This window comes from Chelonoidis abingdonii, chromosome 1 (genome assembly GCF_003597395.2).
Source record: "Chelonoidis abingdonii isolate Lonesome George chromosome 1, CheloAbing_2.0, whole genome shotgun sequence".
In the NCBI taxonomy this organism is placed as follows: domain Eukaryota; kingdom Metazoa; phylum Chordata; order Testudines; family Testudinidae; genus Chelonoidis; species Chelonoidis abingdonii.
Window position 1 is genome coordinate 293898947 of NC_133769.1, and position 21049 is coordinate 293919995.

Sequence of the window (21049 nt, forward strand, 5' to 3'; positions counted from 1 at the left end):
AAGGCATGGGGGCTGGACGCAATGACCTTTCAGGGTCCCTTCCAGTTCTATGAGATAGATATATCTCCATATATTCATTTTATTTAACCTCATGACTACTGCAATAGCCACTGCGTACAATGCAGTTTTAAATGCATCCTGCATCGCCTGTAGCGATTTGCAGAAAAACTATAAATCTGTCATGGCAGAAGGAATCTCCTTCTGGTGTTCTTAAATTGAGACAAGAAATGATATTAAGAAAGGAAGACCTGATAGTGTATTCACTAGCTAAAGAGATCCAATTTCTTTGGGTGTTTTTCTCTCAGTGTGAATTTATGAGGTCCTCCATGTTTTGATCTTTCCTGAACTGCTGCCACTACAAAAGAAACCCGTGTCAGATGCAAATAAAAATTAACAGTCAAATCCCTTAGCAGAGATCTGATATCTCCGTAGTTCTTTTTCTGATGTGGCCAAGATGAATGGAGGGTTTTGGAAGACAGTCTTTTGTAGGCTCCAGTAGACCGTCATTAATACACAGGGCAAGCCTCTTTGGAGTGATATCTTTGGATATAGCAATGGAGGAAAAGTCCACCTCCTCTGAGTTGATTCTGAAGTTGGTGGTTTGGCTATCACCAGCCTTACTCTTTCCAAGAAAGGTGACTATGTTATTGGGATCTCTACCAAGTCACAGTGAATAGCTTAGGTGAAAAGACAGATAGTGCCAAGGTAGCGGGTATCACAAAGGTAGTCAGTACCGAATGGAAAGTGCTGTGGCTATTTTCACAGATTCATTCTGTGACAAGTTTTGAGGTACCCAGGTTACCATGCTCCACTTATTCAGAGGGTATTGTATGTACTGACTTGGAAGATGGTGATCCTTCGGTCTCAATCTGTCATGTGCCAGGGATGGTGACCTGAATCTGGGCTCATCTTTGGAACTGTGCTCCTTTCTGTCCCAACCAGACATTGATGCCAATATAATGGTCCAAACAAGGCCTCTGAGTGAACATGGCTTGGGAGCTAGTAGTGAAATCATGGCTCTGCTCAGTATAAGAGGATGCTTGCACTGATTGCCACAGTAGAAATATTTCCAGACACACCTTCCTCACTCTGAGCATATCCGGAGAATGAACGAGATAGAACATTGCTCAAGGACATGTCCTTCTCCAAGATAGAGCAAGTACTGTGAGTGTCTGTCATTAACAGACATCACAGAATCATATGAAGAACATGTCTTAAACCCCAGTGATATGGCTTCTACTATAATGCTAGCATCCTCTATACAAAGGGGTGGGTGGGATTTCTAGGCTAACTGAAACTTAATTATATCTTTATCTATTTGCCAGGAGAATAAAAAAGGAAAACCTATATTAACAATACTAGCAATGATAGCTATACTAAATAATATACACAAGGCTAAGGAAAATTTCACTGATTAAATGGACACTGCACAGGGTTCCCTTTCACTCTCATTGGCTGTAACAGGTAGGAACGAGGAGCGTTTGGGCTCACTTCACCCTTTATGTCCTCAGGTGGGAGAGCATAAAGGTACGTAGTGTGCAGGTGTGGGCCCAATGAACACTGCTTTTAAAAATTATCCTACTCACACACCAGAAGTAGAATCCATGCAGACAATCACTCCAAGAAATACAAGTTTACCTCTTTAGATAAGTCATTTCTTTCTCTGGCTTGTGCTTTGTGCGACACTTCTAATATTTCATATTTTCTTCTGAGCTCTGACAATTCATGTTCAAATGCATCTCGTTCACTATTAAAACAAAACCAGATTATGATGAAATTCATTCAGTGAAATGAAAATAAGTCCTCAAACCTCATGTATCTCTTTAATTTCACCCATCTTCTGTGTTCATCTAACATTGGCGTCTCTTTCCCTTCATTCAATGTAGCCACTATTAGTGCAAGTCCTTCACTTCCTCATTTCCTGTTATCTGGAACTGCTTTCTTGTGCCATTTCACCTTATTACTATTCAACTCTCAACTGTTTTCATATTTCTCATCTGAAAACACATCAAGTCAGTCTACACTAGATTTCTCTTCTCGCTTTGCTTTTGTATTTCTCAAATTTAACTTTAGGCCATATTATTGTCTCCTTTTAACAATGGACAATGATGAAGTGTCTATGCCTATTCTTTAAATCTGTCAAAAGACTTTGATAACACTGACCACGACATTTGGTTGACTCTTTCGCACACAGTTGCAGGAGTGAATGAAAATGCTTGAGTGACATCATCCCCATCTTTATGAGAGAACCCAAAGGATTGTTATGAATAATTGTTCCTCTGTTCTGAAGATTCTCTCTTCTAAAGTGGTACATGGAGCTATATCAGGGATCAGCAACCTCTGGCACACAGCTCACCAGGGTAAGCACCCTGGCAGGCCGAGTTGGTTTGTTTACCTGCCGTGTCCACAGGTTGGCCAATCACGGCTCCTACTGGCCGCAGTTCGCCACTCCAGGCCAATGGGGGCTGTAGGAAGTGGTGCGGGCCAAGGGATTTGCTGCGTGCCAAAGGTTGCCGATCCCCGAGCTAGATCATCCTCTTGTTCAACATATGTATGATATTGTTGGGAAAGTTAGTGGGTTATAACACATTCAGCATGCCTATGATTCTCCAGGTCTACATCTCTATACTATCTGACCCAATCAGAGCAGTGGAACAAGTTATTCAGTGCCAGCTTGGGGCTGGGATGAAAACTAGCCAACTGTAATGTAACCCAAACAAGACTGACATAATGTTGGCAAATAGGGTAAGGAGCCAGAAGACTTGGCAAAACTCTGAGGGAGTGTGACCACTTTGTAAAACTGATGTTCAGTGTGGACACACAGACAGATCATGTGCTACTCCTGGATTCCCGGGCAATACCCAGGCCCAAGAGTGCTTTTTTTGCCATCTGCACTTAGCAAGATAACTGAAACTTTGCCACAATTATTTACACCTTTGTCACCTTGAGATTAGATTGCTATAATAAACATAGATCAACACTTAAAATTTTTCAGAAGCTGAAGCTAGTGAAAAATGATGTGACTTGCTTATTAAATGGAGTTGCATATTGGAAGCACATTAGATCAGTGATCCATGATATATATTGGTTTCCAATGAACTTTCAGGTATAATGCAAACTGCTTATTTTTAACTTTTAAGCCACAAATGGTTCAAGACCTGGCTATCGGAGAGATCAACTCTCTCAATGACATATTGCCACACTTAAGATTAGCAGAGGTGCCTGATCTTGCTCAATGTAAACAAGACAAAAGTGGGAGTTGATGGCAAGTTGTTTTTTCTGTACGAGTCCTCAGTGTTGGAACTTAAGCCCCCAGCGATCTGCCAGAGGCCAGATTTATTAACCTTCTGGACACAGCAACGCTCATCTGTGGGCTGGGCTGAAATACATGTTTTTTGCTTTATTTTGCAATTGTTAATTTACAGGATAGGCACACACAGCATAAAATAAACAAACACCAGTAGTTACATTTTAGAAATAAGGGAAAAAAATAGCTTCCTGAGGTAAGGAATCCCTTCACAATGAAGCTTTTAAATCTGTGCTCACACCAGAACCCACAGAGGAACTCCGTTTCCAAATCTGTGGATCCCCAGGCCTGCCCCTTTGCATTGCTCTGTGGGCATCTCTCCCTCTCGTAGCATGAAGGGGAGTACAAAGCCCTTTACTACTTAACTCTGTGAAGCATTTTGGGACACAGCTATATTTTATTAAACTAATATTAATATTTGTTTAGCTAAAATGCAAATAAAACGAACCCAGTATGCTATGCAACACTAACTATATGGATTAAAGGAAATTAGGGAGGGTTCTATCATGTTCTTCAATAAATAGAAAAGAATCATGGGCCAAAATTTTCTAACCCAGCTGCCTAAAGCTAGGCTTCTAAAAAAATCATATTTAGGTACCTAAGTAGAAGCAGACTGATTTTTACAGGAGGGCCAGGCAACCCCAGATCCCAATGAAGATGACAAGAGCTGCACATGCTGAATATTTTGGAAAAGTCAGAACACTTGAACAAACAGACCGTTTCTGTTTAAGCAGTCTAACTTTCCAAAACATTCAGCATCTGCAGCTCTTTTCGTCACTGGGAATGGGTTGCTTAGCACTTCTGAAAAAATCAGGCCACTTCAACTTCAGGCACCTAGCTTCAGGCAACCAGGTTTGAAAATGTTGTTCAGTGCTTCTTGCAGAATCAGACATCACCATAAGCTGAACAATTTACTTATCAAGTTGAGAAATAATTTATCCACAAATATTTGTGAGTAGGCATCAGTCAAAAAAACAGAATGGAGTTCACATTAAGGGCTATCACCTTGATTAACAAAAATATTGACATAATTTTCTATTAATATCACTGAGCATAGTACTCTGGAGATGCACTGACCGTTTTACTTTATCATAGTTCTCCTGCCTGTAGTCACCTTGCTGAATCATCTGTTTGGTATCTGCTAGTTCCAGTGTCAAACGTTGACATCTAACTTCTAGCTCTGAACGACTTCTTCGCTCATCTTCATAGCTCTATAAGTAAAAATAAGTAAAATAATCAAAGCTCCATTGATATTTTCTTGACTTAATGATGTGGTAACTGTGAGAATAAAAACAAAGACTTATTGCATTATGTGTAGTCTAGGTTTGTGTGTCTGAATGATGAGGTTTCCACCTCTTCTCTTCGCAGACTACGTTACAACCTAATAGATCTTTCACTGTCAAGAAATACTGACCTATATATATTTGGCCTACTTTTTTCCTCTTCTTATTTTAATTAGTTGATTAACATGGCTACTTTCTCACTCACTTTCTTCCCTGGTAGGTTTTTTTGTAGATTCATACTGTTTAAAGTCAGAGGGACCTTTAGATCATCTAGTCTGACCTCCTGTGTATCACAGGTCATTAAATTTCACTCCAATAACTTGGTCTGCCTAAAGCATAACTTCCTGAATGGCATTTCTAAGAGCCTTTATTCCTCTTAATTCTTTTGCCAATATTCATTCTGCATTTTTCCTGATCTTGTTTTTTCTTAGCCCTTTAGAATACGATATATGGTAACACACTGGTAGTCAGATCACTAAATTAATCTTAAACTTCTTGCGTGAAGCTCAATATGTAGATCCTAAACGTTTCCACAAATCAAATAGTGCATGTCAGGCCTAGCTTCATTAAGCCACCTATTGCATTATATCATGATTCATAACATCTTTTTGTAGAACTTGCTTCATTTATAGGAAAGCATGTATACAGAATACATGCTTCAGATTATCTAACCTTAATCACAGACAGCTACCAAACCTAAGAACATTCAATACTTATAGCTAGCCATATCAGAGTTGCTCAGGGAGAAATCCTTCTTCTTGTGACATTCCACTGTTTGATCTTTTGCCCTGTCAATATTTAACTTATTTAGCATTCAACCTCACCAGCAAGCTGCCTTACAATTTAAATATGGATGTGGGTACAGGCAGTAAAATACAACATTCCTGATCCAGCATAGACAGGATGCTGCTTTCTAATTACTGGAATAAAAGGAAAAAACAATATATTTCAAATCCCTGGCATGGTCAGTCAATAGATAGATGCTGCCACTACGTGGTGAGGGAAAAACAAATCTAAGATGATAAAGCTTATACTGATTACATCTGTTTCAATATTACTGCAGTTTTTGCAACATATCCCATTTTTAGTAACATTCATCTGAAATTGGATTACCTTTCAGAATTTTAACTGTAGTAAAAAAAAAGGGATAATTTATTGCAGGGGTTGGCAACCTCTGGCACGCGGCTCACCAGGGTAAGCACCCTGGTGGGCTGGGCCAGTTTGTTTACTTGTCGCGTTGGCAGGTTCGGCCGATTGCGGCTCCCACTGGCCGTGGTTCACTGCCTCAGACCAATGGGGGCGGCGGGAAGCTGCAGTCAGCACATCCCTCCTCCACGCCACTTTCCGCCGCCCCCATTGACCTGGGACAGCGAACCGTGGCCAGTGGGAGCCGCGATCGGCCAAACCTGGCTATATGGCAGGTAAACAAACTGGCCCAGCCCACCAGGGTACTTACCCTGGCGAGTTGCATGCCAGAGGTTGCCGACTCCTGATTTATTGCTAAGTAGCAGAATGGGTTAACATATTGGTGAAGAGCTTTCAAATTACAATTCCAGCACAAACAAAATATGTTTGGTTGTCACCACCTCTTATCCAGCTAACATTTGTCTCTGTCATAAAACCATCACTCTTAGACCTGAGAAGGGATGCAAATTCCAAATTAATGGGTGATGTATATTCAGGTCAGATTTAAGGTGGTCCGAAAACAAGTGATTGTGAAATCTGTACCAATATGGCATTTACTGCACATAAAATGAGCATAAGGATGTAGGAAAGGAAAAAGCAAGTAACAAGGGGATACATCTTAAACTATTAACTTGATCATTCTTATCCCTTTATGGCAACATTTAATTCACAGTTGAATTTGCCCCCATAAGTGGCAGTGTCTGTTCAAGTCAGGCCTTGGACTGAAACGGTATGATTCATACAGATCATGACTGAAGTTTAATGTATGAAATTAATTCCAATTCCATAACTGCTAAATTTCCTCCATAATTTAAATGAAGATTGAACTGCTGGTTTATAATGTGCCTAGTTAAACTAGGAGAGAAAATATTTTACAGACAGCAGAACCTTAAGAGACATTTTTTATTTGCATAGGTATAGTATCTAAAGACAGGAGAAAGTTAAAACTATGGAAGCAATACTAAATGATCAAGAAAAGCATTATTTCGCTTTTGTTTTAAGTTAAACATTCACTAACGAAATAGAATTAAGTCAAAGGAGTGAGATAAGGGTGTTCAGCATTTCACTGGATAAGGCCCTTATTTGGATATCATTATAAAAGTTTTAGTCTCTCCCTTGTCTCAAGGGTGTTTTAAACACTACTACATTTAAGTACCTACACCTATAATTATTTGAATGGGAATATATTAAGTACATACTGATGGATGTTCTTTAAGGAGAAAAGCAGGCGGTTGCATTTTTTGAAGGGGAGGGAAGGTGAAGTAAGAGGTGACAGAGAAATGCTGTGCATGCACAATACGTTGTTATTTTCAGATCTCTTTAGAGTAATTTAAAACACAAATTTCTTCAAACAAGGTAGAAAAAACACTGGTTCACATGTCTGTATCGCTGAAATTTTAAAATCAATAATTTACAAGTTAGCCAAGTACAAAAGCCATTTTTAATGTCCATTAATAAAATAAGACATTGTGACAACTCAAGAACATACAGTGCTTTAATTTTCCCAAAACACACGCTTATAGGCTGAGCCAGCCATGAAAAGTTTCAAGGGGAAAAGGTAAAATGAGTCAGTCTAAGCAACTATTATCAAGGATTTGGAAAAGAAAATGTGTTCTCACAACCTTAACCACAGCAATGCAATTATCTTAATTCCAACTTCGTGCACAACAGTATAAATCTTAGATGTATTCTTTAAAAAGAAATTTTATGATATTGAGTGCAGCCAATGTTTCAATATACTTTGGAAAAAAAAAAAAGATATTTCTGCTTTTTTTGTGTCTCTTCCCCTTCTTTACTAGAAGGAAGACAACATGATTTAAAGTAAATTTGAATCTTATTCCTTAATTGTAGTCAGTCTTTTATTTGTGGCATCACAAATCATTGCTATGGGGTCCAGTTTGAGATCATAAAGATTATTATTTCAGTAGAGGAACAAATAGCAAGAGCAGGTGAACATCAAAGCACTGCAATCCTGTTTTCAAGTCTTCAGCAATAAATAAAAATAGGGAAAGAATAAAACCAAGGAAATTAGGAAAAAAAAAAAAAAGAGGTAAATGTGAAAATACAGCAGATGTGTTTCCAAATAATATCTGTCAAAGTTTTCTAAATTTTTATTAAATATGCACCCGATGACAGAGATACAGATTTTCATTATTAGTACAAATATTAAGCAAATTAATATTGTGAGAAAACAATTGCTTTGCAAGTATTAAAGAAATTAATGCCCCACTATTAAACCTCTAGTCTCTTACCTGATCTGAAAGATATCTGGAATGGAAATGTACTCATTTGACAGAACAGGGTTATTTTACTACTCATTTTCATAGCTGGGTTACTAAAGCATACAAACCTCCATCACACACTTCAACTGCGACTTGTAATAATTTAGGTCTTCAGATAGGCTGTCTTTTCTCATCTGTAGTTCATTTACTTCTTTTCTTAATGGATGGACTACTTCATAGAATCGAATCTAGAAAAGAAAGGAAACAACACTGTCACTCCTCAAAAATGCAGATATTAGAACACCCTTGAAATTAGCAAAAAAAGCAAATAAATTCTAGTAAGAGAACAATTAAAACACTTTATGCCACTAACTTAAAAATCTCATATTTGTTTCTATTACTTTCTATTAACGCATACATTACTTACTACACAACTTTTTACATGTACTACTCTATTACTCTGGGCTGAGCTACACTAATGCTGTAAGTCAATCTAAGTTACGCTATTTCAGTTACATAAGTTATGTAACTGAAGTCGCTGTAACTTAACACAGTGTAGACACCACTTTAAGTCAATCTATGTCGACGGGAGATGCTCTCCTGTTGACATAGCTTTCGCCTCTCGGGGACGTGGAGTACAGACTTCAATGGGAGAGTACTCTCGCATCAACTTAGAATATGTTCACCAGGCCCACTAAATCAACACTGCTGCATTGATCGCATTGTAGACATGGTCACAGTTTGTATTCAATAGACTTTCAGACTCAATTTTTTGTTCCTTGTTTTTATTCTTTCCACACTAAGCATTCACACTAATTACACCTCTACCCCAATATTACGTGACCAGATATAACACGAATTCGAATACAACGCAGTAAAGCAGTGCTCCAGAGGGCAAGGCTGCGCACTCTGGTGGATCAAAGCATGTTCGATATAATACGGTTTCACCTATTACGCAGTAAGATTTTTTCGCTCCCAAGGACAGCGTTATATTGGGATAGAGGTGTAGATGCAACAGAGTAGAGTACCACAATACTAGCTTCTCTTACTCTATTTTATGTTCATTCCACCATTAAACATGCAACTAACATAAAGCAGTTGATGTGGCTCAAGATCCTCACATATTCCCTTCATACTTCTAAAAATTATCTCACCAAGTTTAAAATCAACATTACTCTTTCTCCCCCACCACTTCTGTACAGAAGTATTTTTATTCATCATGCCAGGTGAAGCCAATGAGGATCAAAATCATAATCCCTGTCAGTCTCACACAATCGCCAACACTGCTTAAAGCACTACTTTGTAGATGCACAGATGGGATATGAATTATCCTCCATTTCCTTCTGCTGCAATTGTGAGAGAAAGAAAGAGGAGGGTGACCAGTCACTGGGATGTTTATTGAAAGAAACTCCAAAGTAAAATATTGATTCCCAAAATGTTGATGCTTACCTATTTAAATTTGAGAAAAGAAAGAAAAAGGGAAATTCAACTTCCAAAGAAATAAGAATTCCAATGGTCTTGACAATGCTCATTCTAAAGTAGAGCATTTATAAGTAATTTTTCCAACCATCGTGACGAGATCTCTTTTTGCCAGCTTCTCATTTATAACAGCTCCAAGATCAATTACACCCTGCAGTTTTTATTCTGACAAACACCTGCTTCTATGGTGAACGGCCTTACCAGTGATCCTGTTATAAAATTTATTTTCGAAGATTTCTCATAGCAAGTTTTAAAAGCCCTTATTGAAAGGGCTTTAGCCTAAGTCAACTAGGCCTTTTTAAAAATCATACAAAATATATTTTAAAAAATACACAAATCTGTATGTGTATATATCTATATATACCTAGATATAGCTATAGATATATCTGTTTTTCTGTATACTCCCGGGATCGTAACTATGTGGTTTGAAAAAGCTATAAATTAAATACAGAGAATGGTGGAATGCACTATTTGCTTATGCAGTGGCACACCATATGTGTACACGCCCACACACAGGTTGGCATCAAGGCTATTTAACTGTCCATCTTCAGTCAAACTTTATTTCTCCCCTACATTTTGAATGCTTTGAAACAGATCATTTCATCTATCACCTTCGAAGTCCTGAAATTCTTTATATATTATACATACACACACTTTTTTTTAATATGTGAATATATATAAAATCTGTGAATAGTTGTTTTTTTAAAAACAGGTCCAACTTCGGAATTATGTCTAATTATCAACAAATAAGTGGGGATTAAAACATGCCTGTATTTTTATTTAAGTCCTCCATGTGATGGTACATATAGTGTCATTAGAACCATTCTAGAGACCTGCCGCAGACTAGAACTAGCCTTCTTGGGTCAAGTAAGCTTGGGTCACATTTACTTATTATTATTCCTTTTACCTCATGAAGGTAAACAAGGCTAAAACCAAAAAGGAACTCAGGCACTTAACTGCCACTTTGGCACCTAAATCTGAGACTCAGCCATGTCGCTAAAAGCTGCGTAGTGTAGACAAAGCCTGAGGCAGCTACTGATATTCACAAAATTCCTGCTCAAATGCCTCCAAACCCCACAGGTGCCTAAACTTGTTTGGTGCCTAAATTTTTGCAAAAAAAGTTCCGTAGGTACCAATGTTTCTGCCTTTAGGCATCCACATTGCAGCCTCGCTTCAGGTGGCCGGCTGCCTAAGCCCCAGAGCAAGTCACAAACTGAGGGAAGATAAGATGAAGAATCCCTAACCTGCATGTAGGACTCAATCCAGTAGGCATGCTCAGAGGCGGTCTCACCCCACATGTAACAAGAGGAAAAGGAGGAGGCACTCCCTCATAACTTTTAGCCTAGTGGTTAGGGTACTCACCCAGGATGTGGTTCAGGCCAGCCCCCTGCTGATGAGGAAAACGAATCTGAACAAGAGTCTGCTACTTCTCAGGTGAGTGCTCCCTTAACCGCTACTCTTGAAACGGTTCCACTGTGAATAACTACTTAAGCATTAAGGCAGAGTGTGAGAAAATGACTTTAGCCTGGTAGAAAGGGCACTCACCTGGGAGGTGGGAAACTCAGGATTAGTCCCACGGCTCCAGCGTGGATTTATTTATTTATCTATCCAAAATGGAATAGCTCAACAGGAGAGACTGAGGGAGCCTCATATCAGAATATTCCATAGCCCAGTCATTAGGGAACTCATGGGACAGGAGGCAGAACACTGTTCAAATCCCTTCTCCTCATCAGACAGGGGGGACTTGAACCAGCTGTCTCCCACACCCTGTGTGAGTACAATACACCATTGGGCTGAAAGTCTATGTTTCTCGTTGTTCCCGGCATTTATATACTACTTTCCAAAATTTATTTTGCAGGGTTAAGGCAGGGGAAAGCCAACATAAAATTTTCAATGTCCAGGCTAATCTCTGTGTTAGAAAAGCTACAAGATTCTTTCAAACTTCAGTTAGTCTCTGAACAAACCAAAACAGTATTGTGGTGTTCCACATTTACTGTGTTTCAGTTCCTTCTACATTTAATTTGCTCATTTTACAAGTATAAAGATGGTTTTGCTAGAAACTCAAACTGCCACAAGCTGTGGGATGCCAGTTAAGACTGCATTTTTTCTGTTCATATAATAAAAATTCTACATGACAAGTTCTACCCTTAGTTTATTCAAGTTCTGTGCAAACATAATGAAGACAATGAAATTTCACAGGTGAAAGTGAGGAAATAATTTTGTTGACTGTGCATGAGTAACAGAAGTATATGGAGATGACAAGAATAGCAAAATTTATATTTTAGTCACTAAAGCAAGCACATAATACTCAGTACACACAAATTTTTGAGCTCACCAATGTAATTTATACATAGACACTTTTCAGAAGAAAAATGTAATTTAAGGTTTATGGGTTTTTTTCCTCCTTGTTGACATTGTGTGTCTGGAAATACAGGTCTGCTGGTACCTCTGTCCTGTCTGTACTTGATCCACAACAGGTGTCTATTACCTTTAGAAAACGTTAGAAACTTCCATGCAATGTCATGAATAAATAGGACATACCTGAACTGTAGAACCTATAGTAAGGACAGCACATAATTGTAAAGTTCCTGAATTCTTTTAGAACTACACCTCTACCTTGACATAATGTGACCCGATATAACACGAATTCGGATAAAGCAGTGCTCCAGGGAGGCGGGACCGCGCACTCCAGTGGATCAAAGCAAGTTTGATATAATGCGGTTTCACCTATAACACGGTAAGATTTTTTGGCTCCCAAAGACAGCGTTATATCCAGGTAGAGGTATATCTGAAAATTTAAAATGTTGGTTACATGCTCTGTGCAACAGCAAAATATCACTGTACCACCACCTTGTGGTTGGTTAACACTAACCAAAACAAAACATTCAACTTACTAGCTAAAGCAGTGGTTTTCAGACTATTTGTATTGGTGACCCCTTTCACACAGCAAGCCCCTAAGCATGACTCCCCCTTATACATTAAAAATGGGGGTGGGGAGTAATTTAATGGGAGCTGTCAGCCCCACAAAGCTGATAGCTCATGACCCCCCATGTAACCACCATGTGACCCTGACTACCAGTTTGAGAACCCCTGAGCTAATGTCTGCTATCTGTATTAACCTATAAAATACTAGAATTTAAACTTGTGATCTCCTTTCATTCAAAATCTAGATAGAATAAACTTAACTAAAAGATACTTTCTGCTGTAAGCCTGGTATAGAAAATTTACTGACTAAGGACTATATCATAAGAACGGCCATACTGGGTCAGACCAATGGTCCATTTAGCCCAGTATCCTGCCTTCTGACCGTGGCCAATGCCAGATGCTTCAGAGGGAATGAACAGAATGGGCAATCATCAATGATACATCCCCTGTCATCCATTCTGAGCCTCTGGCAAACAAAGGCTAGGGACACTGAGCATGGTGTTCCATCCCTGCCCATCTTGGCTAATAGCCATTGATGGACCTATCCTCCAGGAACTTATCTAGTTCTTTTTTTAACTCTGTTATAGTTTTGGCCTTCACAACATCCTCTGGCAGAGAGTTCCACAGTTCTTATGTTCTTACGGATCCAAGGAAAATCCTTCATCTCTACACTGTTTAGATTCTAATAGGGCAGAATAACTGAACAAGAAGATGGACTGTTGTTCCAGGAAGTTTGTGTGTTTCAAACTCATATGCTCACCCTGTTCCTTCCTTTGCCACTTAACCTCCCTGCTGCCTATCATACAAGTAAAACAAATCTCATCCCCTTCTTGTTTTTGTCATTTCAATCTACTAGGCATTAAAGATTGGGTTTAAAAGGCTTCTTCTTCCCACTTGGATGCCACTTTTAATGACTGAATTATATTAGGAAGAGGTGGGAATGGGGGTGAAACAACCTGAGTTTTAAAGGCTTCTCTCTTTCTTCACAGGTACACTGAGTCAGAAAGATCAAGGTACTCATTAAAACCTTTACAAACAGGTTACTAAACCATGATAATTTATATTCTGAATAACAATACAGAACACAAAGTACTCACAGAAACATATTCAGGGATAGAAAGCTCATCTTCAGAAAGAGATTTCAATTTCTCATAATAATCTTCTGTCAATTCCAAGTCACGCAAGCTGCGACGGATATCTCCAGCCCGCTCCCTTAACTGATGATTTGTTTCTTCTAGTTGTTTTTGCCTCATTAAAATGGTTTCCATTTCCTGTTTCATTAGCTCTTGATGTTTTCTATGTAAATATATCAGAAAATTATGATAAACATGTCTAAAGTATTTCTGTTTCCTAACTAATCAATCCTCACAATACTTGAGGTAGGCAAATAATTATTATCCTAATTTTACAGATAAGAACAAGAGTTCACAATTAATTTAATCCTACAAAAAACAAACAAACAAAAAAATCTTTGTTAACTAGAATTAAGATTGCACAAGCCTATTGCCTTTCAAACACAAACCGTAAGAAAGTAAGGCTCTATCTACATTACCTTGCTTTTAGCGACCTGGCTGTGCCGCCACAGCCGTGCTGCTAAAAGGCATGCATTGTAGCTGCTGTTTGTCAGGGCTTGGCTACACTCGAAACTCCAAAGCGTTGCCGCGGCAGCGCTTTGAAGTGCGAGTGTGGTCGCAGTGCCAGCGCTGGGAGAGAGCTCTCCCAGCGCTGCAGGTACTCCACCTCCCCGAGGGGATTAGCTTACAGCGCTGGGGCACTGTTTACACTGGCGCTTTACAGTGCTGTAACTTGCTGCGCTCAGGGGGGTGTTTTTTCACATCTCTGAGCGAGAAAGTTGCAGCTCTGTAAAGTACCAGTGTAGCCAAGGCCTCAGCAGGAGAAAGCTCTCCAGATGATAAAAAGACTTCCATGCCCCTACAGATGTCAGTGGATTTGTGAGCAGGAGAGTGCTCCTGCCAACAAAGCGCTGTTCACACTGACACTTTTCATCAGTAAAACTTTTGTCATTTAAACATCCCGAATGACAAAAGTTTTGCCGACAAAGTTCCAGTGTAGACAAAGCCTAAGACATCTCTAGTTAAAGCAACATTAACATCCAAATAACTTCAACTCACACCTTATCATCCAAACAGGACCAGCGCTAGTATTTTTAGAGCCCTAGGCGCACGGCCATTTCGCCGCCCCACGCGCTGGTCCCGCAGGCTCCAGTGGACCTGCCACAGTCGTGCCTGCGGAGGGTCCCCTGGTCCGCAGCTCCGGTGCAGCTGCCACAGTCGCGCCTGCGGGAGATCCACCGGAGCAGTGGACCGTCCGCAGAAATGCCTGCGGCAGCTCCACTGGAGCCGCGGGACCAGCGGACCCTCCGCAGGCACGACTGCGGCAGGTCAACCGGAGCCGCCTGCCACTCGCCCCGGCAAAATGCCGCCCCCAATAATCCTGGCGCCCTAGGCGATTGCCTAGGCCGCCTAAATGAAAGCGCCGGCCCTGCATCCAAATATAATCACACTCACAGAGACAACCTCCACAACAGATTGCATGTCACTTTCAACATACAGCCATCATAATGCACTCATCGAGATTCTTAGAAACCACACTCAAACAAGGAATCTTAACTCCAATCTCCACAAATGTTAATATGCTATCAATAGACTTTTTAAAATGTTACTATCCAAAATTAGGTAGGCTGATCATGAGTGATGAAGGATTATATGGCATTGGAAAACTTGCTGAATCCCTTAATTGTTCATTTCTAAACATCTGAACATTGAAAAGAGTTTTTGTTTGTATACGTTTATGTAGGTCCACAACTGTTGTAAAGAAAGCCTACTTCTTTTGTATTTTGGTTGAACTTCACTGAAAAACACATTCAATCTAAACTGTTCTTTCAGCAAGGTTTTTTTTGGGGGGGTGGAGGGGAGGAGGAGACTACTCTGTTTTGTTTTTTTAAACAAGCACCCAAAAAGTTTTAATGCGGTTGGTGTACAAGGTTTCAGGATAAATCTTGATCCAGCACATTTTCTGAGGTTCACTAAAGCAAGGCTAGTCCACAAAAGAGACATGTTCTGAAGAAAGATAAGCGTAAGTTATTGATGGGCAGGATATTAGGGTAGTAGACAGAGGAGGATAGAAGAAAGAATGTTTTTCCACTTTGGATAAGCATCTAAATCACTAAACTGTTTTAGGTCTCTGGGCCTAATAATTTGTACAGTACATACTACTTTTTCATCTGTATAGATGACAGAGCACTTCACAAAACTTAGATAAGATGGCACAACTAAGCACACAATTGGAAGACATTTTTCCAAGAGCCACTGTGCTCTTATATCTGAGACCAGTTCTGCCACAAATTACTCCTGGGGGAATTCTGTGCTACTGCACACGTGTATAATTAATAAGCTCCGCTGATTTCAATTTTTTTGCGCTGAAAACAGCTTCTGCCAAAACGTTGCTGCAGTTCTCCCTTTTGCCCACCAGAGGGCGCTATGGCAATAGAACAAAGCAGCAACTCACAGCCAGATAAGGAAGAGAAAGCCTGCCTTTTCACAGCACCTGTGGCCAGGTCAGGACATAGGGGTTATGGGGAGACAGTGTAGGGTGCTGGGGGGGGGGCTGTTATGGAAAAGGCATCCTACCCTGCCTTTTCACAGCACACCCGCTGTGGCAAGGATCAGGCCACATAGGCGTATATGGGGAAGAGAGTGTAGAGGTGCTGGGGGGGGGGGGGACGGATGCGGGGGATAGTCAGACGGGGCACATAAGGGCTAATGGGGAAGGACAGGCAGGGGCTGAATGGGAGTGGAGGCATAAGGCCACAGGGGTGAGGAACAGAGACACAGTGGAGGGGGTGAAGAGCTACATAGGAACAGTGGAGTGGCTGGGTGAGGACACAGACATAGGTGCTGGGAACTAGGTGTGATACCGCACCCCCTGCCTTGAAGTAGTTTCTATTATATACAGGATTTAGTTTGAGTCAATGGCTCTCAGCAGCCCCACTGTAAAAACTGTTCCAGCACCCCTGGGCACAGAGACATAAGGACAGGAGAGTGGCTGAGTGAGGGCACAGAGGCACACGGGGACAGGGGCAGATGTGCCTGACTGAATGGGAGAGGCTAGGGGTCAGCCAGGATCTACATGGGGGAAGCATTCTAACAATCCCTTCCCACCCAACCACCCCAAAAAACCTGTTCTATACTTTTCCCACCAATACCCAACAGTACTCCAAGTTCACACCCAGGTTCCTTCTCAGCAATTTACTTCCCTCTCCCTCAGCTGCTCCATTACCTGACTCCCCCAAGCCTTTGCACTGCTTCTGAGGGGTGAGGAAATACGGTTCTGCATTCTAGTGTAAATGAATTATTACTCAAGAGTTCTGTATTAATTTGCCTAGTAAGGAATCTATTTGTCAAAAAGCATTTCCTGAATCTTTTTTTGTTGTCTGTAGTGTTACAGACATACTTGCAGACAGATATTTTGAAATAAATGACCAAAAATAATTGAAAATGGTGTGATTATATTGTGTTATTTTGACAAATAAAATATGAAGAATTATAAAACATTGTGCACAAAATTTTTAATTTTTTGGTGCAGAATTCCACCAGAATTAACAAATCTTCTACAGAAAGAGACTTACAGAAAGTCACAATTTCTCTGTGCCTGAGTTTGTGTATCTTCTGTTGTGTTGCGAGACTTCACTAAATAAGGTGTCACATTTCACAATCCTTCTTAAGACCAGTCAGTAGAAGAAGTGAGAATAGAACTCCTTAATGAGGTATTTTGTCAATAGCACGTTACTAAATCTATCTTTAGGTTCTAGACAATTTGTAATGTTTCAGAAGACTCCAGTCAAAATCAATATTTACCCAAACACTAGAAGCACTTCTGCTCAATGAGGGCTCTTTCAGGGCCAAACGACAGTTTTCTAAACATTCCCTCCCATCACCGCAAGGCATTCAGGATATAGAATTGTTAAAAGAGCATTGCAAATGTATTATTTTTTAAGTGGGGAAAGTATTCCTCCTACTTGAGCCCTTTGTTCTCAAAACAGCAGAGATTTTTACTTAAAGTTTCAAGTACAATTTAGGGTCAAGTCAGGGCTAGTAGTGAAAGTTTCAGCAAGTTACAGTTAGGAGTTTTAAGTGAAGGTTTGACTGGAAAGGCTTATACAATCTGTAGTAAAGCTGCTCTTCCAGTAACCTACATCCTGTCCTGTTTTATTCCTTACCATTGCATTTAGATCAATAATACATATTTACGCTGAAGTTGGTTTGTTTATTCTCGTACCTGGCATCTTCTTGCTGTAATGCCAACTGGTTGTCTAGTCGTAAAGATAACAGCTGCTTCTGGTGGATTGTATCATTAAGCTTCTCTTCTAGCTCTTCAATCTAAAAGCAATTAAAGATAAAAGAGAAAGATGGCTTACCTTGCTAACTTCTTCTGAAACATTTTCTGATCAAAGCTATACTCTATTCCAGGGGTCAGCAACCTCTGGCACGCAGCTCACCAGGGTAAGCACCCTGGCAGGCCGGGCCAGTTTGTTTACCTGCTGCGTCGGCAGGTTCAGCCGACCATGGCTCCCACTGGCCACGGTTCACCGTCCCAGGCCAATGGGGGTGGTGGGAAGCCGTGGCCAGCACATTCCGCGCCGCTTCCTGCCTCCCCCATTGGCCTGGGACGGTGAACTGCGGCCTGTGGGAACCGACGCGGCAGATAAACAAATTGGCCCGTCCCATCAGGGTGTTTACCCTGGAGAGCTGCGTGCCAGAGGTTGCCGACCCCTGCCCTATTCTATCTTTCATTAAAAATATTAAGAAAAATAGCAGGGGTCTGAATTAGTAAGGAGACTGCTACTCTGATTGTTTTAAGAAAACCCCAAAATATTCTAAAGACACCTGCCAAAAGAAAAAGAAATTATACCTGTCCCAAAGTACCTACAAAGTAAAGCTCCAATTCTATAATTGGATTCACAAAGGTCAAGGCATCTGCTTGCTTAGATTTGATTGCAGGATTTGGCCTAAATTCAATTTACAGACAAGTGCAAGTTATAAACAGATATCAACAGAAGAGAGTGAGCCCTGGTTTACGCTATGAACTTATGTCAGTATAACTACAGTTGATCAGGGATGTGGAAAATCAGCCCTGAAGTATGCAGTTATATTGACCAAACTCCCTACATAGACAGGGCTTCTCCCGTCGAGACACCTACTGCTTTGCAGGAAGGTGGAGTACCTACGCCGACAGGAGAAGCTCTCCCGTCAGCAAAGGCAGCATATTCATTAAGTGCTACGGGGGCACTTGTACAAGTTCAGCTGCACTGCTGTAAGTGTAGACAAATTCTAGGATAAAGGTAACAATAATAAACCTATACACTACTGTAGTAAGGCATTCCCCCTATCTCAGCTTCCCCCACCACACTTCTTGTAAATGAGATGGGACAAGATATAGAAGCTCTCACTTATAAAGTTGCCGATTCTAAGTCAGTCCACATTTACACGGACAAGCTGTTCTCATTTGAAGATGACTCAAAGGTCTACAATTCAGTGTTTCTCAACCTTTTCAGGCTGGTGATCCCTTAACTCCCTTGCATTTACTACAGAAAAATAAAAAAATCTATCAGTGATAACCCTTTGTAGTGTGTGTGTGTCTGTGTGTTTGGAGAGGCTGACAAAAAATTATTGACTTTGAATGGTAAGAGTGCCTGGGGACTAGTATTTTCTTTGGTTTCGACTGTAACAAGCACAAGACTAAAGTATTGTCACAAGAATTCCCAAGTTCTAACCCCAGCTCTGCATTTACTAAAGATGTATCCTTGGAAAGTCAAATAATTCCTTCATGTCTCAATTTCCCTATCTTTTACCTTCTATACAAAACAGGGAAGATATTTTGGTACCTACTCTACAGGAATATTATGGAAAATTGAAGTTTGTACAGTACTCTGAAAGTGCTAAGAAATATTAAGTCAAGAATGAAAGTGAACTCGTACCCCTAGAGATTTCCGCAGGGCTGATGCAAATGGCAAGAGAAAGCTCACATTTTCACTTCTGTACTGTATCCAACCTGATCTCAGTTACAGCAACTGAAGTTGATTTGTAAATTGAAGTTGAATTCAAGAACCATGAATGAGGAAGTATATAAAGTACTTTTCTATACTTAAATAGTTGTTCTGGAATAGGGCGCACATATACACAATCAGATACTTTCTTACTTTGGTCAGATATTCCACTTTCAAGTTGTCAATCATTAAGTTTCTCTGAGATAACTCTATTTTCAGCAATTGTAGATTATGAAGCAATTCCTTCCGTTCAATCAGTTGCCTAGTGATTTTGGTGGTACCTTCTCTCTCTTCAGAAGAGGAAATGTCATCTGTTGGTACTGTAGTCTCTAAACTAATATCTTCAGACTCCAGAGAGCTGGAGATATTTGCTTTCTTGGTTTCCTTGGACCCCTTCCGTGACATTTTTCTTTCTATTTGAAGAGGTTTTTATGGTTATGATTTGATCTGAGCACCCTGTAGAGTGAAATGCAAAAGTCAGAACAGTCAAGAGGAAAGATATTAAAACATTATGAAAACTATTAACCAACACTATAGATTTCTTGCTCAATGTTTGGCCTGGCCTTTCATCTGTAAAAGATGTTTGTAGGATGCTGTAAAATAAATTTTTCCCCCAGAAGTTTCTGGGGCTTCCTACCTTACACACTACCAATGGCCTTCCCTGCAGAAGGACATTCTAAGCCAGAGGCGAACAAACTATGGCCCGTGGGACCATCCTGCCAGGCCCTTGAGCTTCCGGCCAGGGAGGTTAGCCCCCGGTCCCTCCCCTGCAGCCACGTGGACAGCACTCTGTGCGGCAGGGCTGCGAGCTCCTGCGGAGCGGCAGCATGTCTAGCTCCGGCCAGGCGGCACAGATGCCAAACATGCTGCTCTGAGCGGCATGGTAATGGGGCTGGGGGGTTGGATAAGGGCCAGGGGGTCCCGGAGGGCAGTCAGGGGACAGGGAGCTGGGGGCAGTTGGATGGGGCAGAGGTTTGCAGGGAGGAGCGGTCAGAGGAGGGGGAACAGGGGGGTTGCATAAGCATGGGGATCCCGGGGACCTGTCAGGGGGCAGGGGTGTGGATAGGGGTCAGGAGATGGGGAACAGGGGGGTTGGATAGGCATGGGGCCCCGGGAAGCCTGTCAGGGGGCAGTGGTGTGGATAGGGGTCAGGGCAGTTAGGGGCCTGGGATGCAGGGGGGTGGAATATGGGGGTCTGGAGGGGGCGGTTAGGGGCAGGGAGTTGGTTAGGGGCAGGGGGCATTGGAGGGGTAGGTTCTAAAGGGGGCAGTCAGGGGGCAGGAAGTGGAAGGGGCTGATAGGGGGTGGGGGCCAGGCTGTTTGAAGAGGCACAGCCTTCCCTACCCAGCCCTCCATACAATTTTGCAACCCCAATGTGGCCCTCGGGCCAAAATGTTTGCCCACTTCTGTTGTAAGCTCATCATTACCAGTGGGTGGTGTCACTGTGCTGTTTGTACTGTCATCAGTGCTAGTGTGAACTACATATGTGGTTATCATAGTGAGATTTCACACTGCTCAGTCTCAACATGATGCCTGACCCCTTCATTAATCATGTGCCTTCCACTGCCTACACAGCATTGCA

At 41.1% G+C, this 21049-nt stretch overlaps 1 protein-coding gene across 3 annotated transcripts in view; it reads right to left on the reverse strand.

The window, feature by feature from the left end:
• The window catches only part of PIBF1 (progesterone immunomodulatory binding factor 1), a 198878-nt gene that overhangs the window by 176726 nt on the left and 1103 nt on the right, over nt 1-21049 (reverse strand). For 2 of the 3 annotated variants that reach the window (XM_075061550.1, XM_075061551.1), the window contains exons 2-7: nt 19621-19923; nt 17700-17800; nt 13499-13697; nt 8126-8245; nt 4385-4518; nt 1639-1747 (exon numbers count right to left, since the gene is read on the reverse strand). In XM_075061550.1, coding sequence (XP_074917651.1) covers nt 1639-1747; nt 4385-4518; nt 8126-8245; nt 13499-13697; nt 17700-17800; nt 19621-19872 — 915 coding nt within the window. In that variant the 5' untranslated portion in view covers nt 19873-19923. Of the gene's footprint in view, nt 1-1638; nt 1748-4384; nt 4519-8125; nt 8246-13498; nt 13698-17699; nt 17801-19620; nt 19924-21049 lie in introns of those variants that run through there. The other variant, XM_075061552.1, reaches the window with a different exon arrangement.